Here is a 23,466-nt window from a genome sequence, read left to right on the forward strand (position 1 = left end):
CAACGGGGTCATATTTTGCTTTTTGGCTGTTGAGTGTGTGAAGGAGGGGAGAGAAACCCCTATTGAGACCTGAGTTTGGTCCATGGCCATACCACCCTGAACGCGCCTGATCTCGTCTCCATCTTGGAAGCTAAGCAGGGTCAGGCCTGGTTAGTATTTGGATGGGAGACATGATTTGAAACATCTGCGCCCACAGCTCGAGTGTGTCCCTTTATTTCACCTTCAAGGAGCTGATTCCCAAAGAGGTTTAGTGATGGATGATAAGTGAGAGAGCCGAGTCTGGGTTTAGTTTCTTGGGTCCTAGTTCGGCAGACCCCACTGCACCGAGTGTCCCCTCGGTTACACCACAAGTCAACCCAACCTCCAGCACCGGCCCCGGGGGAGTCCTCGTCTGAGCCGACCAAAGCGGGTGACAGTGTGAACCTCCCCCAGGCAGTGAGGATCCTCGGTGTGGACCCGGCAGTCCACCTACGGAAGCAGGGTAGTCCTGCTTTGGGGTGGATTTTTATTTTCCTTCCGCTGATGTGTTAATTAAAAAGTATTTTAATTAAAAAAATGAATGCATGCAGTAAAAATTGGTTTAAAAAAAAATTATGAAGAGTAAAACTCTTTCCTACCAGATTCCCATTGAGAAGCATCTGCTGCTAAGAGCTTATATGTCCTTCTGGACCTGGAGGAGTCGGGCATAAAGGGATGACCTGAATGGGGCAGGGAAGGAGGGAGAGGTGATGTGGGATGCGGATGGGACATGCAGGGGAGGCAGGAACCGGCGTTGAAAGGCAGGACGCTGGCCTGGCCAGAGCCAGGATGTGTGAAGTTGTAGGTGATGAAGATGCAAGGTGAGTCATGGCCAGACCTCCGCGGGCTTTCAATGCCAAGACCTTTCCATAGCAGGCTGCCAGTCAACCTGAGACCGTGGTGCCACAGACCCGGTGGTAGCCCCTTAGCGCCGCTAAAAGCAGCAAGTGGCTTCCTGAGAGAGGAAGTCTGGAGACGACAAGGTTAAGCTAGACGCCGCTGAAAATGAAGAACCACAGATGAGCAAGGTTATCTTATGGTCCAGGATCTGGGCACCACTCCTGGTTCTCCGAGATCTAGTCCGGGAATATCAGGTGATGGCAGAGGGTAAGGGGGAGATGAATCAACTTCCCACCAGGCACAAGATGAACCAGCCTGTGTCCGAGTTTTCCAGTATTGGTCCATCCGATTGTGACTGTTAGAAAAACACGTAGGGAATTCTCTGGCGGTCCAGTAATTAGAACTCTGTTCTCACTGCCAAGGGCCTGGGTTCAGTCCATGGTCTGGGAACTAAGATCCCACAAGCCGTGCAGCATCCCCCCCCCAAAAAAAGGGGGAGAAAATTTTAAATTGTAGCACCATTTTATCATCCTGGGACCCTAACAGTTTGGGCAAGGCCACGGCTGTCACTCCAACACTGGCTCCTTAGGGAGCCACCATGGAAGAACATCCCTGGAATGGTAATTCTCGGGGAGTCCTGGGCATGAGACAGAATCCTCACCTCAGAATCATCGCCCTCACCTCATCCACTGAGGTTCCCACGGGTCTCCTGTAAGTCTCCTAGTGAGATGCTGGCATCATGTGCCGAGGGCTGAGAACCTCTGCTCACACCCCTTTAGACATATTTTAAGCCCGTATCATCCCTCAAGCGTTACAATTGCTCTCAGCTGACTATCTCCTATTACAAGAGAAAGTGAAAGTGAAGTCTCTTAGTCATGTCCGATTCTTTGCGAACCCATGGACTGCAGCCTACTGGATCCTCAGTCCATGGGATTTTCCAGGCAAGAATACTGGATTGGGTTGCCATTTCCTTCTCCAGGGGATCTTACCAACCCAGGGATCGAACCTGGGTCCCCCACATTGTAGGCAGACGCTTTACCGTCCAAGCTACCAGGGAAGCCTGAAGATGCCCATTTAAGAGTCAAGAAAAGTCCTATATCCAGTCTCAGAAGTATAAGCCAGTGTTGGTTAGTGAGTGCATCCCAATGGGATCAGTATCCTTTATTGGTAACATATAGTGTAAAAATCAGCAGTCCTGCCCCACCTCTCAATGATTTGGGGGTGAGGAAAGGTTTATTTTCCTTAGTTAATGCATGCTTTCTGGATTCTCAAATTCACATATCTCTGCCTTAGCTCCCTTACCCCTTCTGCAGTCCCTCACTCCTAGGACACCCAGAGAAACCCCCAAATCCTAATTTACTCTGGAGGGCAGTTTAGTTTTATCTTTGCTCACATTCTGCCTTCCAAGCCCTGCCTGGGAGCCTATTTTTTCACAGTTAAAATGCCCAGAAAAACTCTTTTGGTGAACAAAATACTGTTTTCCCTCTAAAAGGAGTTCTGCAAGTTTTTAATCAATCAATGAAGTTTTGAATAGATTTTACATTGATCCGTTCAAAATTCAAAATGGATAAAAGGATATGCAAAAAAAAAAAAAAAAAAAAATCTTGTTCCCCTATCCCTCAGATAGGGAACCCAGTTCCCCTATCTGAGCCTGACCAGTCAACCAAGGAGCAAGGGGAAGTTTCTGGGAGGAATCCGGAATTATTCATAGACTCAGAGGAGCCACGGAAGCATCAGGTCTGGTCAGGGACACAAATGAGTCATCTCTGCTCCTTCCTCTGTGTTGGGGGTTAACTTACTCCAAAAAATGGGGGACAAGACTCTTCCTGACTCACATTTAAAGCTTCACCAGAAAGGAAATGAACCTGCTTCTTCAGTTCCATTTAAAAGGATTCCAGGGATGAACTTGAGTCACAGGCCCACCCCTGGCTCCGATACTGTGGACAGGAGGCGAGGGTGCTGTGACGGGGCTGCTTTGAGTCAGACACCTGCCTTTCACACAGTCATGAGGGGCTTCCTTGGTGGCTCCCTCGTAAAGAATCCACCTGCCAATGCAGGAGGCATGAGTTCGATCCCTGGTCTGGGAAGATCCCACATGCTGTGGAGCGATGGAGCCTGTGCAGCACAACTATTGAGCCTGTGCGCTTAAAACCAGAGAGCCGCAACTCCTGAGCCCATGCGCCTCAGCTAGTGAAGCCCTGGCACCCTAGAGCCTGTGCTCCCGAACAAGAGAAACCTCTGCGATGAGAAGCCGGGCACCGCAACTAGAGAGTAGCCCGCCGATGACTGCAACTAGAGAAAAACCCATGCTGTGATGAAGACCCAGCACAGCCAGACATAAATTAAAAATAAGCAAAACTTTATATTATATACATATTTTAAATTTTATTTTTAAAAATTAATGTTTATAAAAATAAAAATTTTATATTTAAATTTTATATATATTTATTTTTATATTTAAATGATATATATATATCTCAAACAGTCACTGTGATCAGGCTGGAATTGTCACTGAACAAGATGGTGGAAGCCCTTTGAATTACATGACTTGAGCCCAGAAAAAGCCGTCCCCAAAGGGCAGGGGGTGCCCATCTGCTCAGAGGAAGGGAGACGTGCTAGGCCAGCGATATTGACACACGTCCACTACACGAATACAGACACTTAGGGTTGGGATGGCTCAGCTTGAGCCCAGGAGTGTTCATTCTGGGGTTCTCACTGACCCAGACGCTGTGTGGAGCATGCTCCCCAAAGGATTATTGATGGGAAAGGAGCAAAAAAGCCATGGTCCCTGCCAGCTAGAGACCTGCAAGATAGTAAGGGGAACAGACCACAAAAGTAGGTCTCAAAGCTGTGGTCTATAAATGTTCTTGATTTGAAAAGGATATTTGGGCATATGTATATGTACATATATATGTTGATATGTATGCTATAAATCATATGATAGAAAATTTAAGGGGCAAGATAACTATTTAAAAGCATTATTTTATTTTTATGATTTTATATATTTATCTTTGGTTGTGTTGGGTCTTCATTTGCTTCGAGGACTTTTCTCTAGTTGCATCCGGCGGGGACTGCGCTTTGTTGCTGTGCAAAGGCTCTTCATTGCAGTGGTTTCTCTTGTTGCGGAGCACGGGCTCTAGGGTACGCAGGCTTCAGGAGTTGCGGCTCTTGGGCTCTAGGACACAAGCTCAGTAGCCGTGGTGTATGGGCTTAGTTCTTCCTAAGCGTTTGGGATCTTCCCAGACCTGGGCTCGAACCTGTATCTCCTGCATTCGTAGGTGAATTCTTCACCACTGAGTCACCAAGGAAGCCCTAAAGCATTATTTTAAACTTTATGTTATTTGTGATTCGAAGAATACTTTTTTTCCATCACTAAAAAGAAAGGTTTGAGTAAGATAACATCTAAGGTCACGTTCAGCTCTGCACGTTACATTCATATTCCACAGATGTAGAGATGACAGGATACAAGTACTAACAGTAAATTTCCTTGATTCCACTAATACGGCTGCCACCAACGGGAATAATTGTGAATGCATTGAGGTTCATTTAAAGGCCTGTGTCAAGATCTGAGTGTCGTTGGGAAAGGAAAATGGGTGGCTTCTAAGGGCTGCAACAAGATGACATTTATCTTGGTGAATTCATTGAAGGTAAGGCATAGAGACCTTGCCAAAATGAAAACAAGCCAAAATGAGAAATTATTCATCACTGAGTGCTTGCTCTATGGCAGGCATTCTGCCACACAAGCACCTTTACAAGTATCTGTTATTTCACAGAGTAGTGGGAGGAGGCATGCTTCTTGAGCTCCTAACCTGAGACAGGCACTGTTCTAAGCACTTGATTTCAACTAACTCATTTAATCTGCAAACTCATTTAATAACTCTATGAAATATGTGCTACTATTATTCTTCACTCATAATGAGGTCATGGAGGTGATGAGAAGTTCAAGACTTGCCCAAGGTCCACATCTAGTAAGTGGCAGCACAGGGTTATAGACCCAGGAGCTCTCACTCCTTGGCCCACTTTCTTTTCTTTTCTTTTCTTTTTTTTTTTTTACAATTTATTTATTTATTTAATTTCATTGTTTCTGGCTGTGGTGGGTCTTCATTGCCGCACATGGGCTTTCTTTAATTGTGGTGATCGGGGGTTATTCTTAGTTGCAGACACAGGCTCTAGGGTGCACAAGCTCCGTAGTTGTGGTTCATGGGCTCCAGGGTGCACGGGCTTCAGGAGTTGCAGCACATGGGTTCATTAGTTGTGGCTCTTGGGTTCTAGAGCACAGGCTCAGTCTTTGTGGTGCCTGGGCTTAGTTGCTTGGCGGCCTGGGGGATCTTCGCAGACCAGGAATTGAACCAGTGTCCCTTGCACTGCAAGGAGTATTCTTAACTGCTGGCCCACCAGGCAAGCCCCTCAGTCCACTTTCTAAACTGCTGCACCATCTCTGCAACCCGATCAGACTGCAAACCACTGCCTGGTCCTGCCTCCCTCGACACTAGAAATTTGATGTAAGTATTTTTCTAGAGTTTCAGACTGGGATGCTGAATCTTGCTGACTCTGAGACTGATGGATAAGGCAGAGTATCAGTTTAATAATGTCCATGGGTGGTCTGGATATTTGCATCAGCCTGAACTACATGTTGTTTCCCCAAAGCTACATGGGAACCTACATCATCAGAAGTTTGCCTGGTGCACATGTGAATTCAGTAGCTGAACCATTTAATGATCTTGGTATCCTATGTCCTGATATGTCTGCCTTTACAGTCATGATACTTTTTTTTCTGTCAGACAGTACATTTTTGTTGGTTTGAGACATATCTCAGCCAATTTTTCTCAGCCCATTCCATTTTTTCTTTAGGTATATTAATGATTCAATTGCTTGTGGATCTGGTTGCCCTTGACATCATGCCTTCTCTTGGAGCTGACTTTTCCTATCTTTATTTTTTGATTCAATCATCCAAAAATATTTATGAGCATTTCTGTGTGCAAGAAATGGAGGATAACAGTGGAGGGCTTATCCACTGTTATGGATTATCCACTATCCATAACTACATTATGCATAGTAATTAGTTTGCACAATTACTATGCAAGCTAATGGGAAAATGAGGTTATTCCAGATAGTGACAAATGCCCTGAAAATTATTAGGTAACAACACTGAGTGTTGGGGTGGAGGAGGGTGTTGGACCGTAGACAGTGTGGTCAGGGGATGTCTCTCAGAGGAGGAAAAGTCTGAACTAAGCCCTCATGCTAAGAAGGAGCCAGTCACATGAACATACTTTTCTGTTGATCTTCAGATTTCAGTTCTCAGGGAAAGTGCTTCATGCCTATCATTCAGAGTGGAAATTCATCACCTGTCTCTATGGAGACAATGTGGCATGAATCACATAATTATTATTGCATTCGTGCTGTGTATTGTGTGCTCAAATGGTGAAGCAACCATGCTCTTCAACCCAAAACTGAGAATGCGTGGTTTAACGTGAAGCATGTGGGCTGGATGGGCTCTCTTGGATTTTCCAAAGCATGATTCCTATCACTGATAGGCTTCAGTGGGATGGGCTGGGCACCTAACCCCCTGTTGATATGAGAAATGTGTTTCTGCTTTCTAAAAAGCAAAGCAACAAGTCTATTTTGGGATAAAACTGCTTGCCATTTGGGAGCATGTCCCTTTCCCCCAACCGGATTACAAGTTCTTCCCTCAGAGAAATGTCTGAGTTTTACATTTTTAAAAAACTTTGTTTTACATTGGAGTATAGCCAATAATAATACTGTGAGAGTTTCAGGTGGACAGTAAAGGGACTCGGCCATACTTATACATGTATCTATTCTTCTGCCCTGGGCTTCTCTTGTGGCTCAGCTGGTAAAGAATCCACCTGCAATGTGGCAGACCTGGGTTCGATCCCTGGGTTGGGAATATCCCCTGGAGAAAGGAAAGGCTACCCACTCCAGTATTCTGGCCTGGAGAATTCCTGGGACTGTATAGTCCATGGAGTCACAAAGAGTCTGACATGACTGAGCGACTTTCACTTCTTTCATTCTCCCCCATGAGTTTTACACAATTTTTAATCTGTCAAAGCACCTACCAGAGTGCTGGAGAAGCAGAGGTCTATGTGTTGTGTGTTAGTCGCTCAGTCGTGTCCGACTCTTGGCGACCCCACGGACTGTAGCCCAACAGGCTCCTCTGTCCATGGAATTCTCCAGGCAGGAATACTGGAGTGGGTTGCTGTTCCCTTCTCCAGGGGATTTTCGGCACCCAGGGGTCGAACTTGGGTCTCTGCATTGCGGGCAGATTCTTGACCGTCTGAGCGACCAGGGAAGGCCTTCAAATCACTGAGAGATGAATTTGAATGGAATTAAGTGTTTGATAAGGAGTGGTAAACGTATCACGATAAAAACTTAGACAATATTGATTGTTTGGGGTTCATTAATGAAGCTGTGGTTATACGAGTCTCGTCTTAAATTCGCAACCGGCCCTTGACTTGGAAAGACCCAGTCCTGCGTCCCTCTCCGGAGGAATGCCGAGGTGTCGTTCACCCTCCTGCCGCACGGGGGCGCTAGGGGAAACCCCGTGCGGCGAGGACCGGCGGGTGGCGCCCGTCTTGGCCCGGGAGGGCCGGACTCCCACAATGCACCTTGCATCAACACGGCGCTGGGGGCGGCTGCCAGGAGGTGCCGGCGGGTCCCCCAGGAAACCCCGCACGCAGCCCGAGGCGTAACAGACGGGCCCCGGGTGGCAGCCATGGCGGAGCTGGCACCTGCTCGGGTAAGAGACCTCCTTGTGCGGGCCCGGGGCGTGCTGGGGGTAGCGGAGCCCCCGGGTGGGGGCTGGGCTTCGAGGTGCGGCCCCGGTGGGGCTGGGCGTCGGTGGTCAGCGGCTGGCGCGGGTCCACGCTGACCTTCCCCCGACGCCCTGCCCTCTCCCGGACGGTTCCCTCCGCGTCGGCCTTTGCCCCGGCGTCTTCGCCGAGAAACTTCTTCGAGGCTTGTTTCATGTTCTTGGATTTGTTATCGTCCCGACCTGTTTTCGTCGCGCCCTGAGAGTCCGTTTCCAAGCTGGTGAGGAGGCGCGGATGGGAAACCCTGGGTCCCTGTCATTGCCAGAGAACTTACCCCGTGTTCCGGGACCCCAGGACTCTGCTTCTCTGTGACCAGCCCGTTGTCGGCCTGATGGGGTTGCCCTCGTTCCTTCTGCCGTACTGTCTCCTGCTGCAGACTCTGCCCGGAGTTGCAGCCGCGCTGGTTGAAGTTAAGGCTGGGCTTTCTCTCCCTGGGGGGGCAGGTGTTATCCTCACGGTGTAAGTTGCTGGCTTTTTGTCTGGGAAGCTGTCGATCTGTTTCTGTCTCCTGTCCCACATGTCCCCATTCAGGGAATGGCAAGACGTGGAGCTTGGGCACGGAGTCGGGAAACTGGGTTTTAGCCAGTAACTCTGCTCTCAGCTATCTAGTCTAGTGAGTTTAGGCAACTGTGTTCACTTTAAGCCTCTGTTTTCTTAGCTGTAAATTGAGTGTTGTTACTATTTACTAGATGATCTGGTGGCTCAGCGGTGAAGAATCCGCCTGCAATGCAGGAAACCCAGGTTCGATCTCTGGGTCGGGAAGATCCCTTGGAGGAGGCCTTGGCGACCCACTCCATTGTTCCTGCCTGGAGAATCCCATGGACAGAGGATACTGGCGGGCTGTAGTCTATAGAGTCGCAAAGACTAGGACATGACTGAAGCGACTGAGTTTGCATCACACAAGGTTCTTGGCAGCTCTGACATTCTCTTTTTACGAAGTGTTGGTTACTTTGATGATATAAGGATTTGCTGTAGAAAGGGCAGGTGGAGTTCAGTTGGTCATTAGGGCAGCATTTCTTGATCTAGAGACACTTTCAGAATCATGTGAGAGGGCTAAGGAGATCCTGTTGTGAAAATTTGACCATGAGCTGGGTGCGTTGTATTTGGTTCTTGTGGGAAGTCAGTAAGAACTAAGGATTGGGAGACTTAATACGTGTTTGTTTTCAATGAATTATGACAAGACACAGATGTTCATGATATCACTATATTTACCTCATTTGATTCCTTTAAGCTAAGGTGATCTAGTCAAAGACTTGGCTTTTTCTCAAGACCACATTATAATACTAAAGTTGGGCTGGAGGACACATTACTAACTTCAGAATACTTCTTCCTAACTGTTCAGTGCAGTTTCCTACATGTCTTCAACAGACCTTGTTAAAAGGAAGTCTTGTCCTCCAAAACCCCCAAGTATGCTTTAATTTATGGATCTATCAATGCAGAACATATTTAAATTGTCCTTGAGCATGTTTCATTTCTTGTCTTCAGATAAAGGATTCTGTAATTCTTAGTTTGACAGTATGGTCAAAGGGTGCCCTGATGAAAACAACCAAAAATTCTGAGGGGTGAGGGGAACAAATATATTTGAAATGTAGTTAGTAAAAAATATGAAAGAGCCCAAAGCCTAAGTGAAAGGGTGAGTTCTTAAGAGATAAGAAGGATTTCTGAAGCCAACTTTGAGGACATTTGCTGAACATTCATTGGTAGTGTTTGTAACCTTAAGGGGCATTGGAAAATAGACAAAACTCAGAGCCGAAGATGGGAAGTCTCAGATGCGTTCAACTCCAGTCTCATAACATGAAACTTCAAAGGGCAGCCCTCAGGGTGAACTGGAAGTAAGCCCTTACCTCTCGGGTGTGACCTTGGTGCTGAGAGATGGGAGCCAGGTGCCCCCTTGAGGATTCATGTTGACTCTCCAGGGGGCTTGTTGCCTGAATGCATATGACCTTGGTGTCTGGGAAACCTTAAGCCTAGAATTTAAAGCAGAGCCTCCAGCTGTCTATCAGAAATGAACCCAAATCTCTGAAGTATTCAACACTTAACTCAGACTGCAAATAATTCTTATAGATACAATCTAAGAAAAAACAAATTCCCAATAAAAAGTTATGCAAAAAGTAATGAAAAACTCTGAGAAAAAGCCAGTAAAATGAATGGGCAAAGAATTAGTCATTCAGAGATTTCAGAGGTTGCAATTTCAGAAGAAAAACATATTGGAATTCCAGTAGGAAACACACACAGTCTGCACTGGAGGCCATGTTTGATGACTGGTTAATGGCTGAGGATATCAAAGGACTGATGCAAATACAAATACTTAGAAACCCAGTAGATCCCAATCAGGGTAAACATAAAGAAATCTCTACCTAGACACACAATGGTGAAGGTACAGAATACAATGCATAGATAATTCTTTAAAATGATTACCTTCAAATGAACCACTGTTAAGACTGATGAAGTTCATCTCAACAATGCTGGAATCCAGCCTCCAATAGATTGGCATGGTGGAAAGGCTGAAAGAAAATAACTATGTTGTCCCATATTTATACTTCTCAAAAGTATCTTTTTAAAAGATGGTGAAATATTTTCAGACAGAACTGACAATTTGTTACTAGTATACTCATTAAAGGAAATTCTAAAGAATGTACTTCAGGTACAAGGAAAATTATCCTAAGTGGAAAGTGATAATGTGAGAAAATATGATGATCCATTAAAATGGGTGAATCTAAACAACTATTGTCTGAATAAAAGAGTAATACTCTCTTGTGTGTTAAAAACAAAGATAGAATTAAAATACATGGCAGCAGTTGGCTCCATAGCTCAGGGGTTACAGCACTGGTCTTGTAAAATACATGGCAGCATTGATATAAACATTAGCATTGATATCTGATCAAAATTCAGATGTTTAAAGTTTGTAAGCAGTTTCTAGGATGGTTGCTAAAAGACTAGACATTGGCTATATAACTTAAAATTTAAAAGGGGGATTAATAGAATAAGAAAAAAATCCATCTAAAAGAAGGCAAGAAACAGGATGGGATAAATAGCACAAATAAGGTAAAAATAAATAAAAATAGACTAACAATTCCGATAAGTGTAAATGGACTAAATGTTTTAGTTAAGAGGCAGAGATTGATAGGATGGTTTAGCAAATGGTTTTTAAGAGATATGACTAAAAGATAAAGCTATAAAAGCAGTTGACTATAAAAGGATATGAAAACATGTACCAGGCTGATATTAATCATGGGAAAATTGGGGACTTCTGTAGTGGTTCTGTAGTTTAAAATCCACCTGCCAGTGTAGGGCACGCGGGTTCAGTCCCAGTGCAGGAAGGTTCCACATGCCATGGAGCAGCTAAGCTCATGTGCCACAGCTGTTGAGTCCTTGTGCTGCAGCTCCTGGAGCCAGTGCTCCGCAACAAGAGAAGCCCCCACAGTGAGAAGCCTGTGCACTGCAACGAGGAATAGCCCCCTCTTGCTGCAGCTCGAAAATTCCCATGCACAGCAACAAAGACCCAACACAGCCAAAAATAAAATAAAAGAATAAACAGTATTTTTTAAAAAGGAAAATTGGCTTAGCTGTATTAATATTACTAGAGATAAAGGGCTACTACTGCTTTTATTATGGTAAAAGACTTAATTTACTATCCTGATAGAATGTTTCTAATCTATGTGCATCTAATTATATAGCCTCAAAATATGTAAAATAAAAATTGATAGAACTACAAGGAAAATTCACTGTCATAGTATAAATTTTAGCACAACTTATAGTTTTTTATGAATAAAAAACTAGTAAGGGTGTAGTGCCTTCAACAGAGCTTTCTGAGATGGTGGAAATATTCTCCGCCCTGTTCAGTGAAGTAGGAACAAAGTGCATGTGGCTGTCGAGCACTTGCAATGCAGCTCAATGGCTGGGGAACTGAAGAACTCAATTTTTAATTAATTTTAATTAATTTACATTTTAGCATCTGCATGTTTCTGGTGGCTGTTACTGTAGGGTAAAGGAGTTAGAGAAGGCGAGGTTCGGAAAACGAATGAGACCAGCACTTTCCAGGAACAGATCACCTTTAAAGAGGCGAGAAGGGGCAGCAGTCAGATTAGTGAGCGGCTGCACTAACCCAAGAATGGCGCAAGTATATAGAGGCACATGTGTGGAAATCTGCTGTCCTAAGGGGGCCTGTTCTTCTCCAAGGTTGTTCGGAGTAGTTATCTCGTAAGTGGCTGGGGCAAGAAATTCTGGAGATCGGCCAGAGGCTGGGACCAGCTGGGAGCTGGGCTTAATCAACCTTAATGTCCATTTTTTTTCTTTGGGTGAGAGAGTTCTTTGTTTTGCATTGAATGGTGGGGAGGATCCCGAGGGGAGTTTTAACTCCAGGCTATTTTGAGCCATGTAACTTTCCTTCAGTTGCAGTGTGCAGCATGGACACAGAGGATAATAATTTTTTATCCACATAGCTTTTGATATATAATTTCAGTGTTTAGAGAGATTAATGAAGAAAAAAGAGAGAAGGCAAAAATGCCCTATTAGAAATGCAAGCGTATTCTAGTGGTTGATGCTGACTGCAGACTGGGACCTTAGGCAGAGCTATTGAACAGAGCATGACCATTGCCACCAAGATCATCCCTGTCCATGGGGCTTGGGATTCTTCAGGTGATTCTAGCACCTGCCCATAATGTGCTTCACTTGACCAAACTGTCCATGACAAAGCCGCCTCTAGTTGCAGATTTGTGAGCAAAATACATGTTGTTGTCTCAAGCCAGTACGTTTGGAAATTATTTATGATATAGCAACTGATAATTGGAACAGATACCTATGGAATATGTTTAAATATCAAAATATATTAAAAACACATTAGAAAAGGAGTATATACTGTGAGTGGATTGAAGCATTTTTATTCTAAAGATGTCATTTCTCAGATTTATCTATGAATTTGATGCAGTGCCAGACAAAATCTCTAAAGATATTTTTGTGAAACCTTTCAAACTTGGAGACTATCACCAGGCCAAAAATAATCAAGATACTTCTGTAAAATAAGTAGGAGGGACTTGTACCAGGTGTCAATAATTATCAAAAAGCTGTGTCATTAAGACGGTAATTTTGGTAAAGCAGTAGAAAATTGACCCATAGAACAGAAGAGAGATGCCAGAAACAGACTAATTTCATGTATGAAAAATTGATTTATGACAGAGATAGCAGGTGGGTTTTACAGTATATAGTATTAGATCTGTTGACTTCCCATATGAAAAGTGAGGCTTGCACTGTACACAAATACTGTCACAATTCTAGTTGAGATAAATACTTAAATGTGAAAGTCAAAACTATCAAGTGTTTAGAAGACAGTATCGTGTGATATAGATGTTTTTTGTACACCTGACTTGAAAGTTCAAACCAGAAGAGAATTAATACTGATGAAAAAACTCACCTACATTAAAACTTTATATTGAACAGTAATAAAGAGAATTTTAAAATGAGGCACAAATAAGGGAAGTTATTTGTAATACATATAACTGATAGATTAGTATACAGAATTTACAGACAAATTGTATCAGACAACCTCATAAATATTTAGAGAAGTCAGATAACCCAAAAGATAAATGGACTAAAGACTTCAGCACTGAAGGGGAAATTTGAATGGCCAGTAAAATTAAGGAAAGATGCTTATCCCTTGCTAGTAATAAAAAAAAAATGCAGATGAAAACTATGATGAGATATCATTTCAGATCTACAGAGGGACACGCACAAGGCCTTCCCTGGTGTCTCAGAAGGGAAGGAGTCTGCCTGCAGTGCAAGAGACCCAGGTTTGATCCCTGGGTCCTAAAGAGCCCCTGGAGAAAGAAATGGCTACCCACTCCAGTATTCTTGCCTGGAGAATTCCATAGACAGAGGAGCCTGGCAGGCTATAGTCCAGGGGCTTGCAAAGAGTCAGACATGACTGAGCAGCTATCATTTTCACTTTGCTAGAGGCTCACAAATTTTATTTTGACAGTGACAAACGATGATGATATTGTTGAACAACCAGAATACTTATGGACTTCTTATGGGAGTGAAATTGATAAAACTACTTTGGAAAACATTTGACATTATCTGTTTAAATTCAGGATGTGTATATACCCTATGAGCCAACAATTCCCTTCCTAGGACTATGCTCTTGGAAAACTTGCCCATATCCACTAAAAGCCAGGTACAGTTCTATTCATCATACTACTGTTCGTAATGATAAAGATGAGGTAACACCAGTAGTGAAATGGAAAAATAAATTGTGGTGTAGTCACATGGTAGAATATTATACAGCAGTGAAAATGAATTAATCAAAGCCACCTGCAATACCAAGCTGGTCCCTGGAGTTGTAGAAGAGTGACTTGTTTATGTAAAATCTTAAAACATGAACAATGAGAAGAATATGTTTTTTGGAAACAAACGTGGTAAAAAAAAAAAAAATGAAAAAGGGCAGTTAATAGTGAAAAACCAAATTTGGGATAGTAGTTATTTCAGAGAGTTGTACGAAGGACTGTAAAGTTGATGTATAAATAAAACACACACACACACGCACGCACGCACGCACGCACGCACACACACACACACACGCACGCACGCATGCCTCACTGTGTTGCGCTTTGTTTTACTGCCCTTGACAGAGTTTCTGACCAGTTGAAGGTTTATGGCAACTCTCTGTTGAGCAAGTCTGCTGTTTTTCCAACATATTTGCCCACCTCGTATCTCTGTGTCACGTTTTGGTGATTCTCAGAATATTTTGAACTTTTTCATTGTTATTATATTTGTTATGGTTATCAATGATCTTTCATGTTAATACTGCAAAAAAGATTCCGACTCACTGGAGGCTTAGATGATGGTTAGCATTTTTTGGCAATAAAGTATTTTTAAATTAAGGTATATACTGTTTTTTAGACATAACGCTATTGCATTAGATTACAGAATAGTGTAAACATAACTTTTCATATGTACTAGAAAATCAGAAAATTCATTTGACTTGCTTTATTGTCATACCTGCTTTATTGTGGTGGTTTGGAACTGAACCCATGGTATCTCCAAGGTAGTCTGTGTGTGTGTGTGTGCACATATGTGTTTAATTTTAATTAATTAGCTTTTTACCTGAATGCTGGTTACATAGAGATTTGTTGTCACTACTTTATATATTTTATGTATTATGTAAATATTCTTTTTTTTCTGTTCAATACAAAAGTCATCTATCTCAGAGCTAGAAGCAACCTTAAATATCATCTATTCCAGCTTTGTCAAGTCTCACTTTAGAGTGTTGTTTAGTGTTTTACTCAAGCAGCTTGTAGGTTTCCTAAGAGCAGGGGCTGTGTCTCATAAGCAGTGATTGTGGCTGTGTCTCATAAGCAGACCATAGCTGCAGGCCCGGTGTATGATACATGATCTGACAGCAAGATACAATTTGCAAGCGGGACTGTCCCAGAAAATCCAGAAATATGGTGAGTGTAAGTGTACTTTTTAAAGATTTCTCATTGCCTTCAGGAGTATTCTTATGTATAAAATCTAAGGGAAAAATTATAGAGGAGTATGTGTTTAGTGAAAAAGTCAAACAAGTAATAGTTTATAATCAAAGATTAAAGTCCCTCTCTCTCACATCCTGAGGCTGACTTGTGTTAGTATAGTTTGGTGAATATCTTCCCACACCTTCCTGTGTGCTAAAACAAACATATACTCTCATCTTGTCTCTTCTTTAGGAAAATGAAGTCATAATAAATGTATTTCCCTCAGAGTTGCCTTTTATTCTATCAGTATATGACGAACATTCTTCCAGATCATACACATAGATCTAACTCATTCTTTTTAACAATTGCGTAGCATCATCTTTGTGCCACAATTCATCTAACCATCTTCTTATTGATAGACATCTAGAGGGAGTTCCCTTGCGGTCCAGTGGTTAGGACTTGGCACTGTCACCATGCCCCTAGTCACTTCAGTCGTGTCTGAATTCCTTGTGACTCTATGGACTGTAGCCTGCCAGACTACTCTGTTCATGGAATTCTCCAGGCTAGAATACTGGAATGAGTTGCCAGTTCCTGTTTCAGGGGATCTTTCCAACCCAGGGAGTGAACCTTCATTTCTTGAGTCTCCTGCATTGACAGGTGGATTCTTTACCCTCTGAGCCACCTGGGGAGCCAGTTACTACTGTGGCCCAGGTTCAACACCTGATCAGGGAACTATCCTGTAAGCCACTTGGTGCAGACAAAAAAAAGACATCAAGATTATTTCAAGGTTTTGGCTCTTCCGAAGAATGTTGCCAGTATTCAGTCATCTTCGTATGTATGTCGCTGAATAATAATCTGTTTATTTTTGAAGAGTCCCTTAGTGGTATCACTAGGTGAAAGCGTTTTTAATGACCTTTTGGATATTTTCTTCCCTCAAAGTCTGTAGTATTTTTCATTCCTTCCAGGAATGTTACGAGGGTACCAGACTTACCACGTCATAGTTGGCTCTGGTTGTTGTTCCCTTTCCCTCTCTTTCATATTTCTCAAACAGGTTGATGAAAAGTGACTTCACTTGGTTGTATCTGCGTTCCTGACAGCTAATGTGGTTGTCTTTTCATTTGCTTACTGACCACCTACATTTCCACTTTTGCAAATTACTTATAGTCTGCAGTTTTATGTTTGGGTTATTTATCTTTTCTTTCTGATTCATATCCTGTTTACAAATATTCTCTTCCTGTTTGTTTCTCGACTTTGTTTATGGTATCTTTTATGATAGCTAACATTTTCTCCTTCCTTGATACTCTGCGTCCTGTTTACTGAGATATAATTTACACACAATAAAATTCACTCCTTAAGCATAACTGTAGTTCAGTGAGTTTTGAAAAATGTATAGCCATCATATTACCAAGTTACAGAATATTGTCATCATCATCGCCAAAAGTACTCCCTAAGTGATTAATTTCCTCCAGTCCCAGCCCCTGGCAGCCACTGATGTGTCTTGTGTCCATAGTTGTCTTTTGCTGAATGTTGTGTAAGTGAACGCAGTATGTACCATTTTGTGTCTGGTTTCTTTCACATTTGTGATCTTGAGATTCATCCATGTTATTATAGGTATCAATAAATCGTTCCTTTTTATTGCTGAGGAGTATTCTGATATAAGGTGGAGAAGGAAATGGCAACCTACTCCAGTATCCTTGCCTGGAGAATTCTATGGACAGAGAAGCCTGGTAGGTTACAGTCCATGGGGTCGCAAAGAGTCGAACACGCTGAGTGACTGACACTAACCATTCTGGTATAAGGTGTATCTTTCTAGGGCTGCTGTAACAAAGGCCCGCCAGCTAGGTGGCCTAACCAGCAAAGTGACTGTCTCTCAGTTCTGGAGGCTAGAAGTCTGACCTCCAGGGGCCCACAGGGTTGGTTCTTTACGAGAACCGTGAGGCGGCATCTGTGCCCCGCTCTCCCCTGGCTTCTGCCGGCGCCAGGTGTTCTTGGCTTGTGGCAGCGCAGCTCCAGCCTCTGCTCCAGATCCACGTGTGCGTCTCCACAGTGTGTCTTCCCTCTGTGTGTGTGTCTTCGTGTCTGTATTTCTCCCACATTCTTAGGACACCAGTCACTCTGGATTAGGGCCAACCCTCCTGACCTCATTTTAACTTGATGCGTGGTGAAGACTATCTCCAAGTCAGATCACATGGGGGTTAGGACTTCCTCCGGTACTTTTGGGGAGACACAGTTCAACCTATAACGAACGAATGGACCACCATTGGTTTGTTTATCCATTCACCAGTTGATGGACATTCAAATTGTTTCTGTCATGATAGATAATTTAAAACAAAAGAAAAGAGGAAGCTGGGCTTGCCTGCTCTTTTTAGCCTTTGAGGACGTGGAAGAGGAGGGATGTTATTTCTCTGCTCAGATCCCAACCCACCTTCCTGTTTGGAAAACAGTGCTAGTAAGTAACACAGTGCTGGGCCACAGAAAGGAAAGAGATTCCAAAAAACTAGAGACTCTTAAAGGCAAAATGTGTGGTGAAATGATTTTATCCAGTAATCAAATTTCTTTTGTTTCATTTGTATTTTTCTTTTACATTAAACTTTTCTTCACATGTTTTTTAAGGGGGATATTTAAGCCTTTGATTTAAATAGCTCAGTAATGAACTGAGTTGGTTACCTGGACTAGGTCACGGCCAAACTTAAATGTTCAGTTCTGTGCCATTGGTTGGCCTCATCTCATCCCCTCTTTCTCTAGACCATAAGCTCAGGCCCTGGCAGTTCATCCAAAGTTATCTCCTTCCAATGTCTTGTTCTCCATGTCCTCATTATAGTTAGAGAAGCAGCCTTGAATAAAGTATGTGCCATATAAGAGAATATGAAGCTTTGGGGGTTTAAGACTGACATGCACACACAGTGTGGGCAAGCGGACAGCTCAGAAACACTTCCCGGGTGTTGGTTTTATTAATTCTGAGCTTCAGCCACTGTCAGGGACAGACCCTAAAAATGTGAAGCCTAGGGACAGTGCCCGAGGACTCAGGCCATTTAAGTAAATGTTTCTGAAGGATTCAGTTTTCACTGTCCTCGTTGGTAAGTTGCAAAGGTGAATGTGTTGAGTCTTGTAGGTCCTGCTAAGGAATTTTGTCTTGATTGTGGAGAGCCACCTGCAGGGCTGACATGATCCACTGCGAAGTCTGGCAGGAGTGTGGAGGTGAGAGTGGATGGAAATCACATCATTTATCATAGCAGAGTACCATACATACTCTAAAATATCAAATAGAAAAAAATTGGCTTAAAAACATGAATACTGACACTGGAAAGTCGTACTGAAAAGGCTGGCTGTGAAACGCAGGTAACAAAACACTTATGATGGCAGTTTTGTTGAAAAATAAAATAAGTTAAAAGATGGGGGCGGGGGGAACCTGTCGGAAACACCAAAATTCCAACAGCCTATTTCTGGATGGTGATATTTTACATACATGTTTCTTTCTTTCTCCTTTTCGGTTTCTTCTTCTTACGGCGTGTATGTGTAATCTGAAGTATCAGAGTATGAAAGCACGTGCTTTTTAAACTAAAAAAGAAAAAAGTAGAAACTGGGTGCCATAGTGTTCCTGGCCTCCTTGTGTGTTTTTAGCCTGTTGTTTGGAAGAGATTGCCTGACCCTGCACCTGGTTCTTCAGCACAGGAGGAAGCACCGCTCCAGCCCTCTGACTTCCTCCACGCCGCCCCCACAAGCAACGGAGAAAAGCTCCTACCTGGAGACCACAGAGATCTCACTCTGGACTGTGGTGGCCGCCATCCAGGCCGTGGAGAAGAAGGTGGAGTCCCAGGCCGCCCGCCTGCTGACTCTGGAGGGGCGGACGGGCACGGCCGAGAAGAAGCTGGCCGACTGTGAGAAGACGGCCGTGGAGTTCGGGAACCAGCTGGAGGGCAAGTGGGCCGTGCTGGGGACCCTGCTCCAGGAGTACGGGCTGCTGCAGAGGCGGCTGGAGAACGTGGAGAACCTGCTGAGGAACAGGAACTTCTGGATCCTGCGACTGCCCCCCGGCAGCAAGGGCGAGGCCCCCAAGGTAAGCCTGATTCTTAGGGGCTGTCAGTGAAGATTTCTCAGTGGCCGGCTTTTCCTTTGTATCCTTGATCGGAGGCCCTCACTGTGTGACATTTATGATTCCAGGTGTCCAGGTCACTTGAAAATGATGGAGTCTGCTTTTCGGAGCAGGAGTGGGAGAACCTGGAAGACTGGCAGAAGGAGCTCTATGCCAACGTGATGAAGAGCAACTATGAGACTCTGGTCTCTCTGAGTAGGTAGCGGTTTTCTCCCTGAACCTCGCCCTCAGACATCCTGCAATTCCTGACCGAGGCGTTTGTGACCCAGGCTTCACCTGGGATTCTCGTGGCTGTGAGTCCTCTCTTGGCCTCAGCCGGGTTGAGTAATGGGAGTCTCCGGGCCCTCAGTTTAGGAAGACTCATGGAAAGGTTTTGTATTTCTTCTCTCTATTCACGTAGTCAGTTCTTGATAGCATTTATACTAATAGATAAAATGTCGTCATGTGCGTTAGAGTGTAACACAACTAGGATACCTCAAGCTGTTTTTAATCCTTAGGACGGCTTGACAAGAAATCCTTTGTTACCTGGGATGGGCAGGCAGCAGGGACTCACCAAACAATGTTTCTTGGCATTTACCTGGAATTACAGCCGGTCCTGTGGTTTCCAAGTTCATATTGTGTTGATTAATTAGAAGTGCTGCTTGATAGATGTTCATCTTTATAGGTAAAATAATAGACGCATTTTGTTTGGTTCTAAACTCCTTTAGAACTGAGGTCTGTGGAGGCTTGTCCAGAAGGCCGGTGTGACCGGAGCGGAGGGAGGGAGACGGAAGGGGAAGATGGTCAGAGAGGAGACGGTGAGCCTGGCTGGGTCGTAGGTGCTGGTGGCTATTGCCTTGTCTGTCCCAGTGGGGACAGCAGTGCTCACCTTGCCTTGCAGGGCTGTGGCCCAGGTGAAGTTAGACCCCCGGAAAGGAGCCCCCTTCCGTGGGAGGTGGGGCTGGTGTTGGGAGGAAAGCAGGGAGCTCTGGGCCCTGGCCCCCAGCGGCTGAGAAGGAGCGTTGAAGGTGGCCATTAGCCAAATGGATCCTTCGAATTGGCCGTAATTTTCTGAATTGTCCAAAACTGCTAGGGGAAAGTAACTGTGAATCTTCTGAAGTTTTAGCTTCAGCTCCTTGACCTCGGTCGCCTTGTTCACTGGCAAATGACCAGTCCTGTCTTCTGGGCTCACACTGTGCCCTTTCCACCCCAGAGGTGCTCGGCCAGCCCGAAGGAGACATGGAGTTGGGTGCAGAGATGCCGGGTGACTTGGAGGAGGAAGAGTCTCGTGGTGGCCACCCAGGTGAGTGGCTCCAGAATTCCACCCCCGTCCCACCCCCGGCAGCCTGTGGTGAGCTTTGCCACCACCAAACTGCCCCACGCTGATTGTCAGTCGTCTTGTCCGGCGTTTATTCTAAATTCCTTTATGGTTGTCTTGAGTTCATCTTTAACATGTGGCTCTTAGCTCCTTCACTGCTGCGGGGAGTCCTTGAGACTGGCGGCCGCCTCGCCCTTCCGTGTTCGTACAGGGTCGTGTACCTAATAGACGTGAGTCAGAACCCAGTGGAGACAGAGCAGGGTGGGTCAGATCTACAGAGTGAGGCTCGCTGGGCAAGAGGCAGGAGAAGCCACTGGGATCCAGGTCGTCTGGGGAGACTATGCAGGAAGAACGGAGCTGAATACTGGATCTCTAAGCTACAGGTTTAGGTGTGTGTTTGTTTCATTGTTCACATTTATTATTTTAACACTCTTAACACTTAAAGTAGCTTATGCATTACCTGTGTTTATCTAGCCATTTTCTACAGAGGTTGAAAGCAAATTTGTGGACAAGCTTGGAGAACTTATAACAGTGTCTGTAGGCATAATGTGTTTAGATTCCAATCAGCACGTCTCTACCTGAGTATAGGTTTAGTTTTTCAGGTCTTGCAAGCCACTCAGTCTCCTCTTTCAGATTGTCCCAGTTCCCTTGGTCCTGGGGTACTCTAATTTGAGCCCTTCTGAAGCTCGCTGAGGTGCGTTTAGCTCTGAAACAACCTAGATGGTGATCTCTTTTGTGGTTCTCCTTTCTCTCAGCAGTGGAGGAGGTCGTGGTCAAGCAGGAGACACAGTACACACAGGACAGCTCCGCGGACCTTCCCGGAGAGTGCTCGGGCTTTGCCGACGAGCAGGCTCTCCAGAGTCCGGAACAGGCTGAGCTCTGGGATGGGCAGGGCAGGTCCATCCTCTTGGAATCAGGTCCCGGGGACACTCGTCTGGAGGAGCCCACCGAGGGCGGGAGAGACCCTGGCAGTGGCAGAACTCTGGGCTGCCCCCCGAAGCGCAAGTGTCACAAGCAGCTGCAGCCCGGTCGGGAGTGTGGGCAAGGCCTGCAGCTGAGAAGGGACAGCGCTGGCCCCTGCGGATGTTCCGAGTGTGAGGCCTCACACCCGCAGACCCCCTCAGAGCCAGAGGCGAGGCCCCGGCCCCAGCTGAAGCCACCAGCCCGGAAGGCGCAGCCGCTCCAGTGCGACGCGTGCGCAAGGAGCTTCCGCTGCCGGGTGAGCCTGCTGACTCACCAGCGCTGCCACCTGCAGGAGGCTGCCCGGGCCGGCCGCCCGGCCCAGGAGCGGTTCTCACCCAACAGTCTGGTCGCCCTGCCCGGCCACATCCCCTGGAGAAGGAGCCGGGGCTCCCTCCTCTGCGGCTACTGTGGCAAGAGCTTCAGTCACCCGTCGGACCTGGTGCGGCACCAGCGCATCCACACGGGCGAGCGGCCCTACAGCTGCCCGGAGTGCGAGAAGAGCTTCGTGCAGAAGCAGCACCTCCTGCAGCACCAGAAGATCCACCAGCGGGAGCGGGCCGGGCTGGCCCTGCAGCCCGCCAGGCCCAGCGGCCTGCTCTAGGGGTGCCAGCCCCTCACCCAGCGGAGGGGGGGGTGGGGGGAGCTGGCACTGTCCCCCAACAGACACTGCAGGGTCAGAGACTGACTTCTCCCTGAGGGGGCTCTCTCTGGTTTGCTTTCCGTGGCCAGGCGCTGGGCCGAGCCCAGAGGCTGTCCTGAAATCCAGGGGAGGCGGGGAGCCTGGGCCAGGCCTCTCCTGCCATCTCTGGTTTCTCGTCCGAGCGGAAAGTCACAGGCTGGGTGGGGCTGTCTGACCCTGCCGGCCGGGGACCTTTCCTAGCCTCTGGGTCTTCCCAGGGGTTGAGTCCGAGTCAGAGGAGTGAGCGGGCGTGTGGATGCACAGCCTCGTGGGTCCTCCTCTTCCGTGGTCTCCTGGTTCCGGACAAGTAGAGGAGATAATTAAAGGGAACTGCTTACCTTGCTCTGAAGAACCTTTTTTTTTGGGGGGGGGGGGTGATTAGATTTTAGTTGATGAAGAAAGCCCGGCGCTGTTTAAATTTCCAGAGTCATAGAAGTTGTTCCTAACAGGTGAACCTGGCTTGCCCTCCAGGAGGGAGTCACTCACGGGCTCGCTCAGCCCACCCACATTCAGTCAGGCCAGAGGCCGGGACGCAGTGCTGAGCCCCCTGTCGTGGGGGTCCTGGGCGCTCTGGGGGGGCTAACCGACCACGAGGGACAGCGTAGTGAGGCAGCCTGCAGAGCCCCTGCTGGGTGGGGAGGGTCCAGGAGAGGAGCTGGTCTACGGCTGCTTCTTCGAGGGGGCTCCTCCCTGCCCGTCCAGCCCGTCCCCGCTATGCTTCCTCAGCCTCCCAGAGTGGAGAGCCCCGTCTTCACTTTGGGTTGGTCAGCTTGTATTCGTGCGGCGGTCCCTTGAGTTGGTCCCTGTTACACCAGTTGTTTCTTGAGGTTGTTCAGATCACACACACTGCACACTTGTTTTGGGCCTGATTTCCTGAGAGGATGGAGAAGAAGCACCATGTCTCTCAGGAGTGTTGGGTGCCTGTCCCCTGTTGGCGGGGGGAGCTGGGAGCGGGCTCCTGGGTCCTGTGTGCATCCCGTTTGATGATGTGCAGTTGCCGAGAATAAAACTTGCTACTGGCAAAAAAAAAAAAGTGCTCCTGTTTGATGGCTTTCTCCATTTGTTGAGAATTCCCTCCTGGGGCCAGGGTAAAGGCCTCGTGGCACAGCCTGGCCTGCACCTTCCTTAAACCCAGGCAGCAGAGAGGAGGGCACACAAGGGATACTCGCCAGTACCTGTGGTGGTCGAGGACTGCAGACAAGCTGAGTGTCTGAGGTTGGGAGGTGGGCGATAGGGAGGGCAGGTGAAACGCGGTGGTACATGAGGAGTCATGGGGAGGCAGGAGTGTTGGCATAGGTGTACAC

At 46.0% G+C, this 23,466-nt stretch overlaps 1 protein-coding gene across 3 annotated transcripts; it reads left to right on the top strand.

The window, feature by feature from the left end:
* The first annotated feature begins 7,480 nt into the window (after positions 1-7,480).
* ZNF212 (zinc finger protein 212) lies at positions 7,481-23,196 on the top strand. 3 transcript variants are annotated; one of them, XM_065939348.1, is made up of 6 exons: positions 14,754-15,127; positions 18,798-19,187; positions 19,292-19,418; positions 19,931-20,020; positions 20,416-20,505; positions 21,276-23,196. In XM_065939348.1, the coding sequence occupies exons 1-6, from the start codon at positions 15,125-15,127 to the stop codon at positions 22,082-22,084; spliced, it is 1,509 nt and encodes a 502-aa protein (XP_065795420.1). In that variant the 5' UTR covers positions 14,754-15,124; the 3' UTR covers positions 22,085-23,196. The 3 variants fall into 3 exon arrangements, with proteins under 3 accessions (XP_065795421.1, XP_065795422.1, XP_065795420.1); XM_065939349.1 differs by lacking the exons at positions 14,754-15,127; positions 19,931-20,020 and adding an exon at positions 7,481-7,612; XM_065939350.1 differs by lacking the exons at positions 14,754-15,127; positions 19,931-20,020 and adding an exon at positions 7,481-7,612 and having other exon boundaries at positions 21,279-23,196.
* Positions 23,197-23,466: the final 270 nt, after the last annotated feature.

The sequence above is a fragment of the Muntiacus reevesi genome, chromosome 6 (assembly GCF_963930625.1).
Source record: "Muntiacus reevesi chromosome 6, mMunRee1.1, whole genome shotgun sequence".
In the NCBI taxonomy this organism is placed as follows: domain Eukaryota; kingdom Metazoa; phylum Chordata; class Mammalia; order Artiodactyla; family Cervidae; genus Muntiacus; species Muntiacus reevesi.

Coding starts and splice junctions, on each gene's coding strand:
- ZNF212 (XM_065939348.1), top strand. Junction 19,419..19,930: donor TGAGACTCTGGTCTCTCTGA/GTAGGTAGCGGT, acceptor AAACTCCTTTAG/AACTGAGGTCTGTGGAGGCT. Junction 20,021..20,415: donor AGATGGTCAGAGAGGAGACG/GTGAGCCTGGCT, acceptor TTTCCACCCCAG/AGGTGCTCGGCCAGCCCGAA.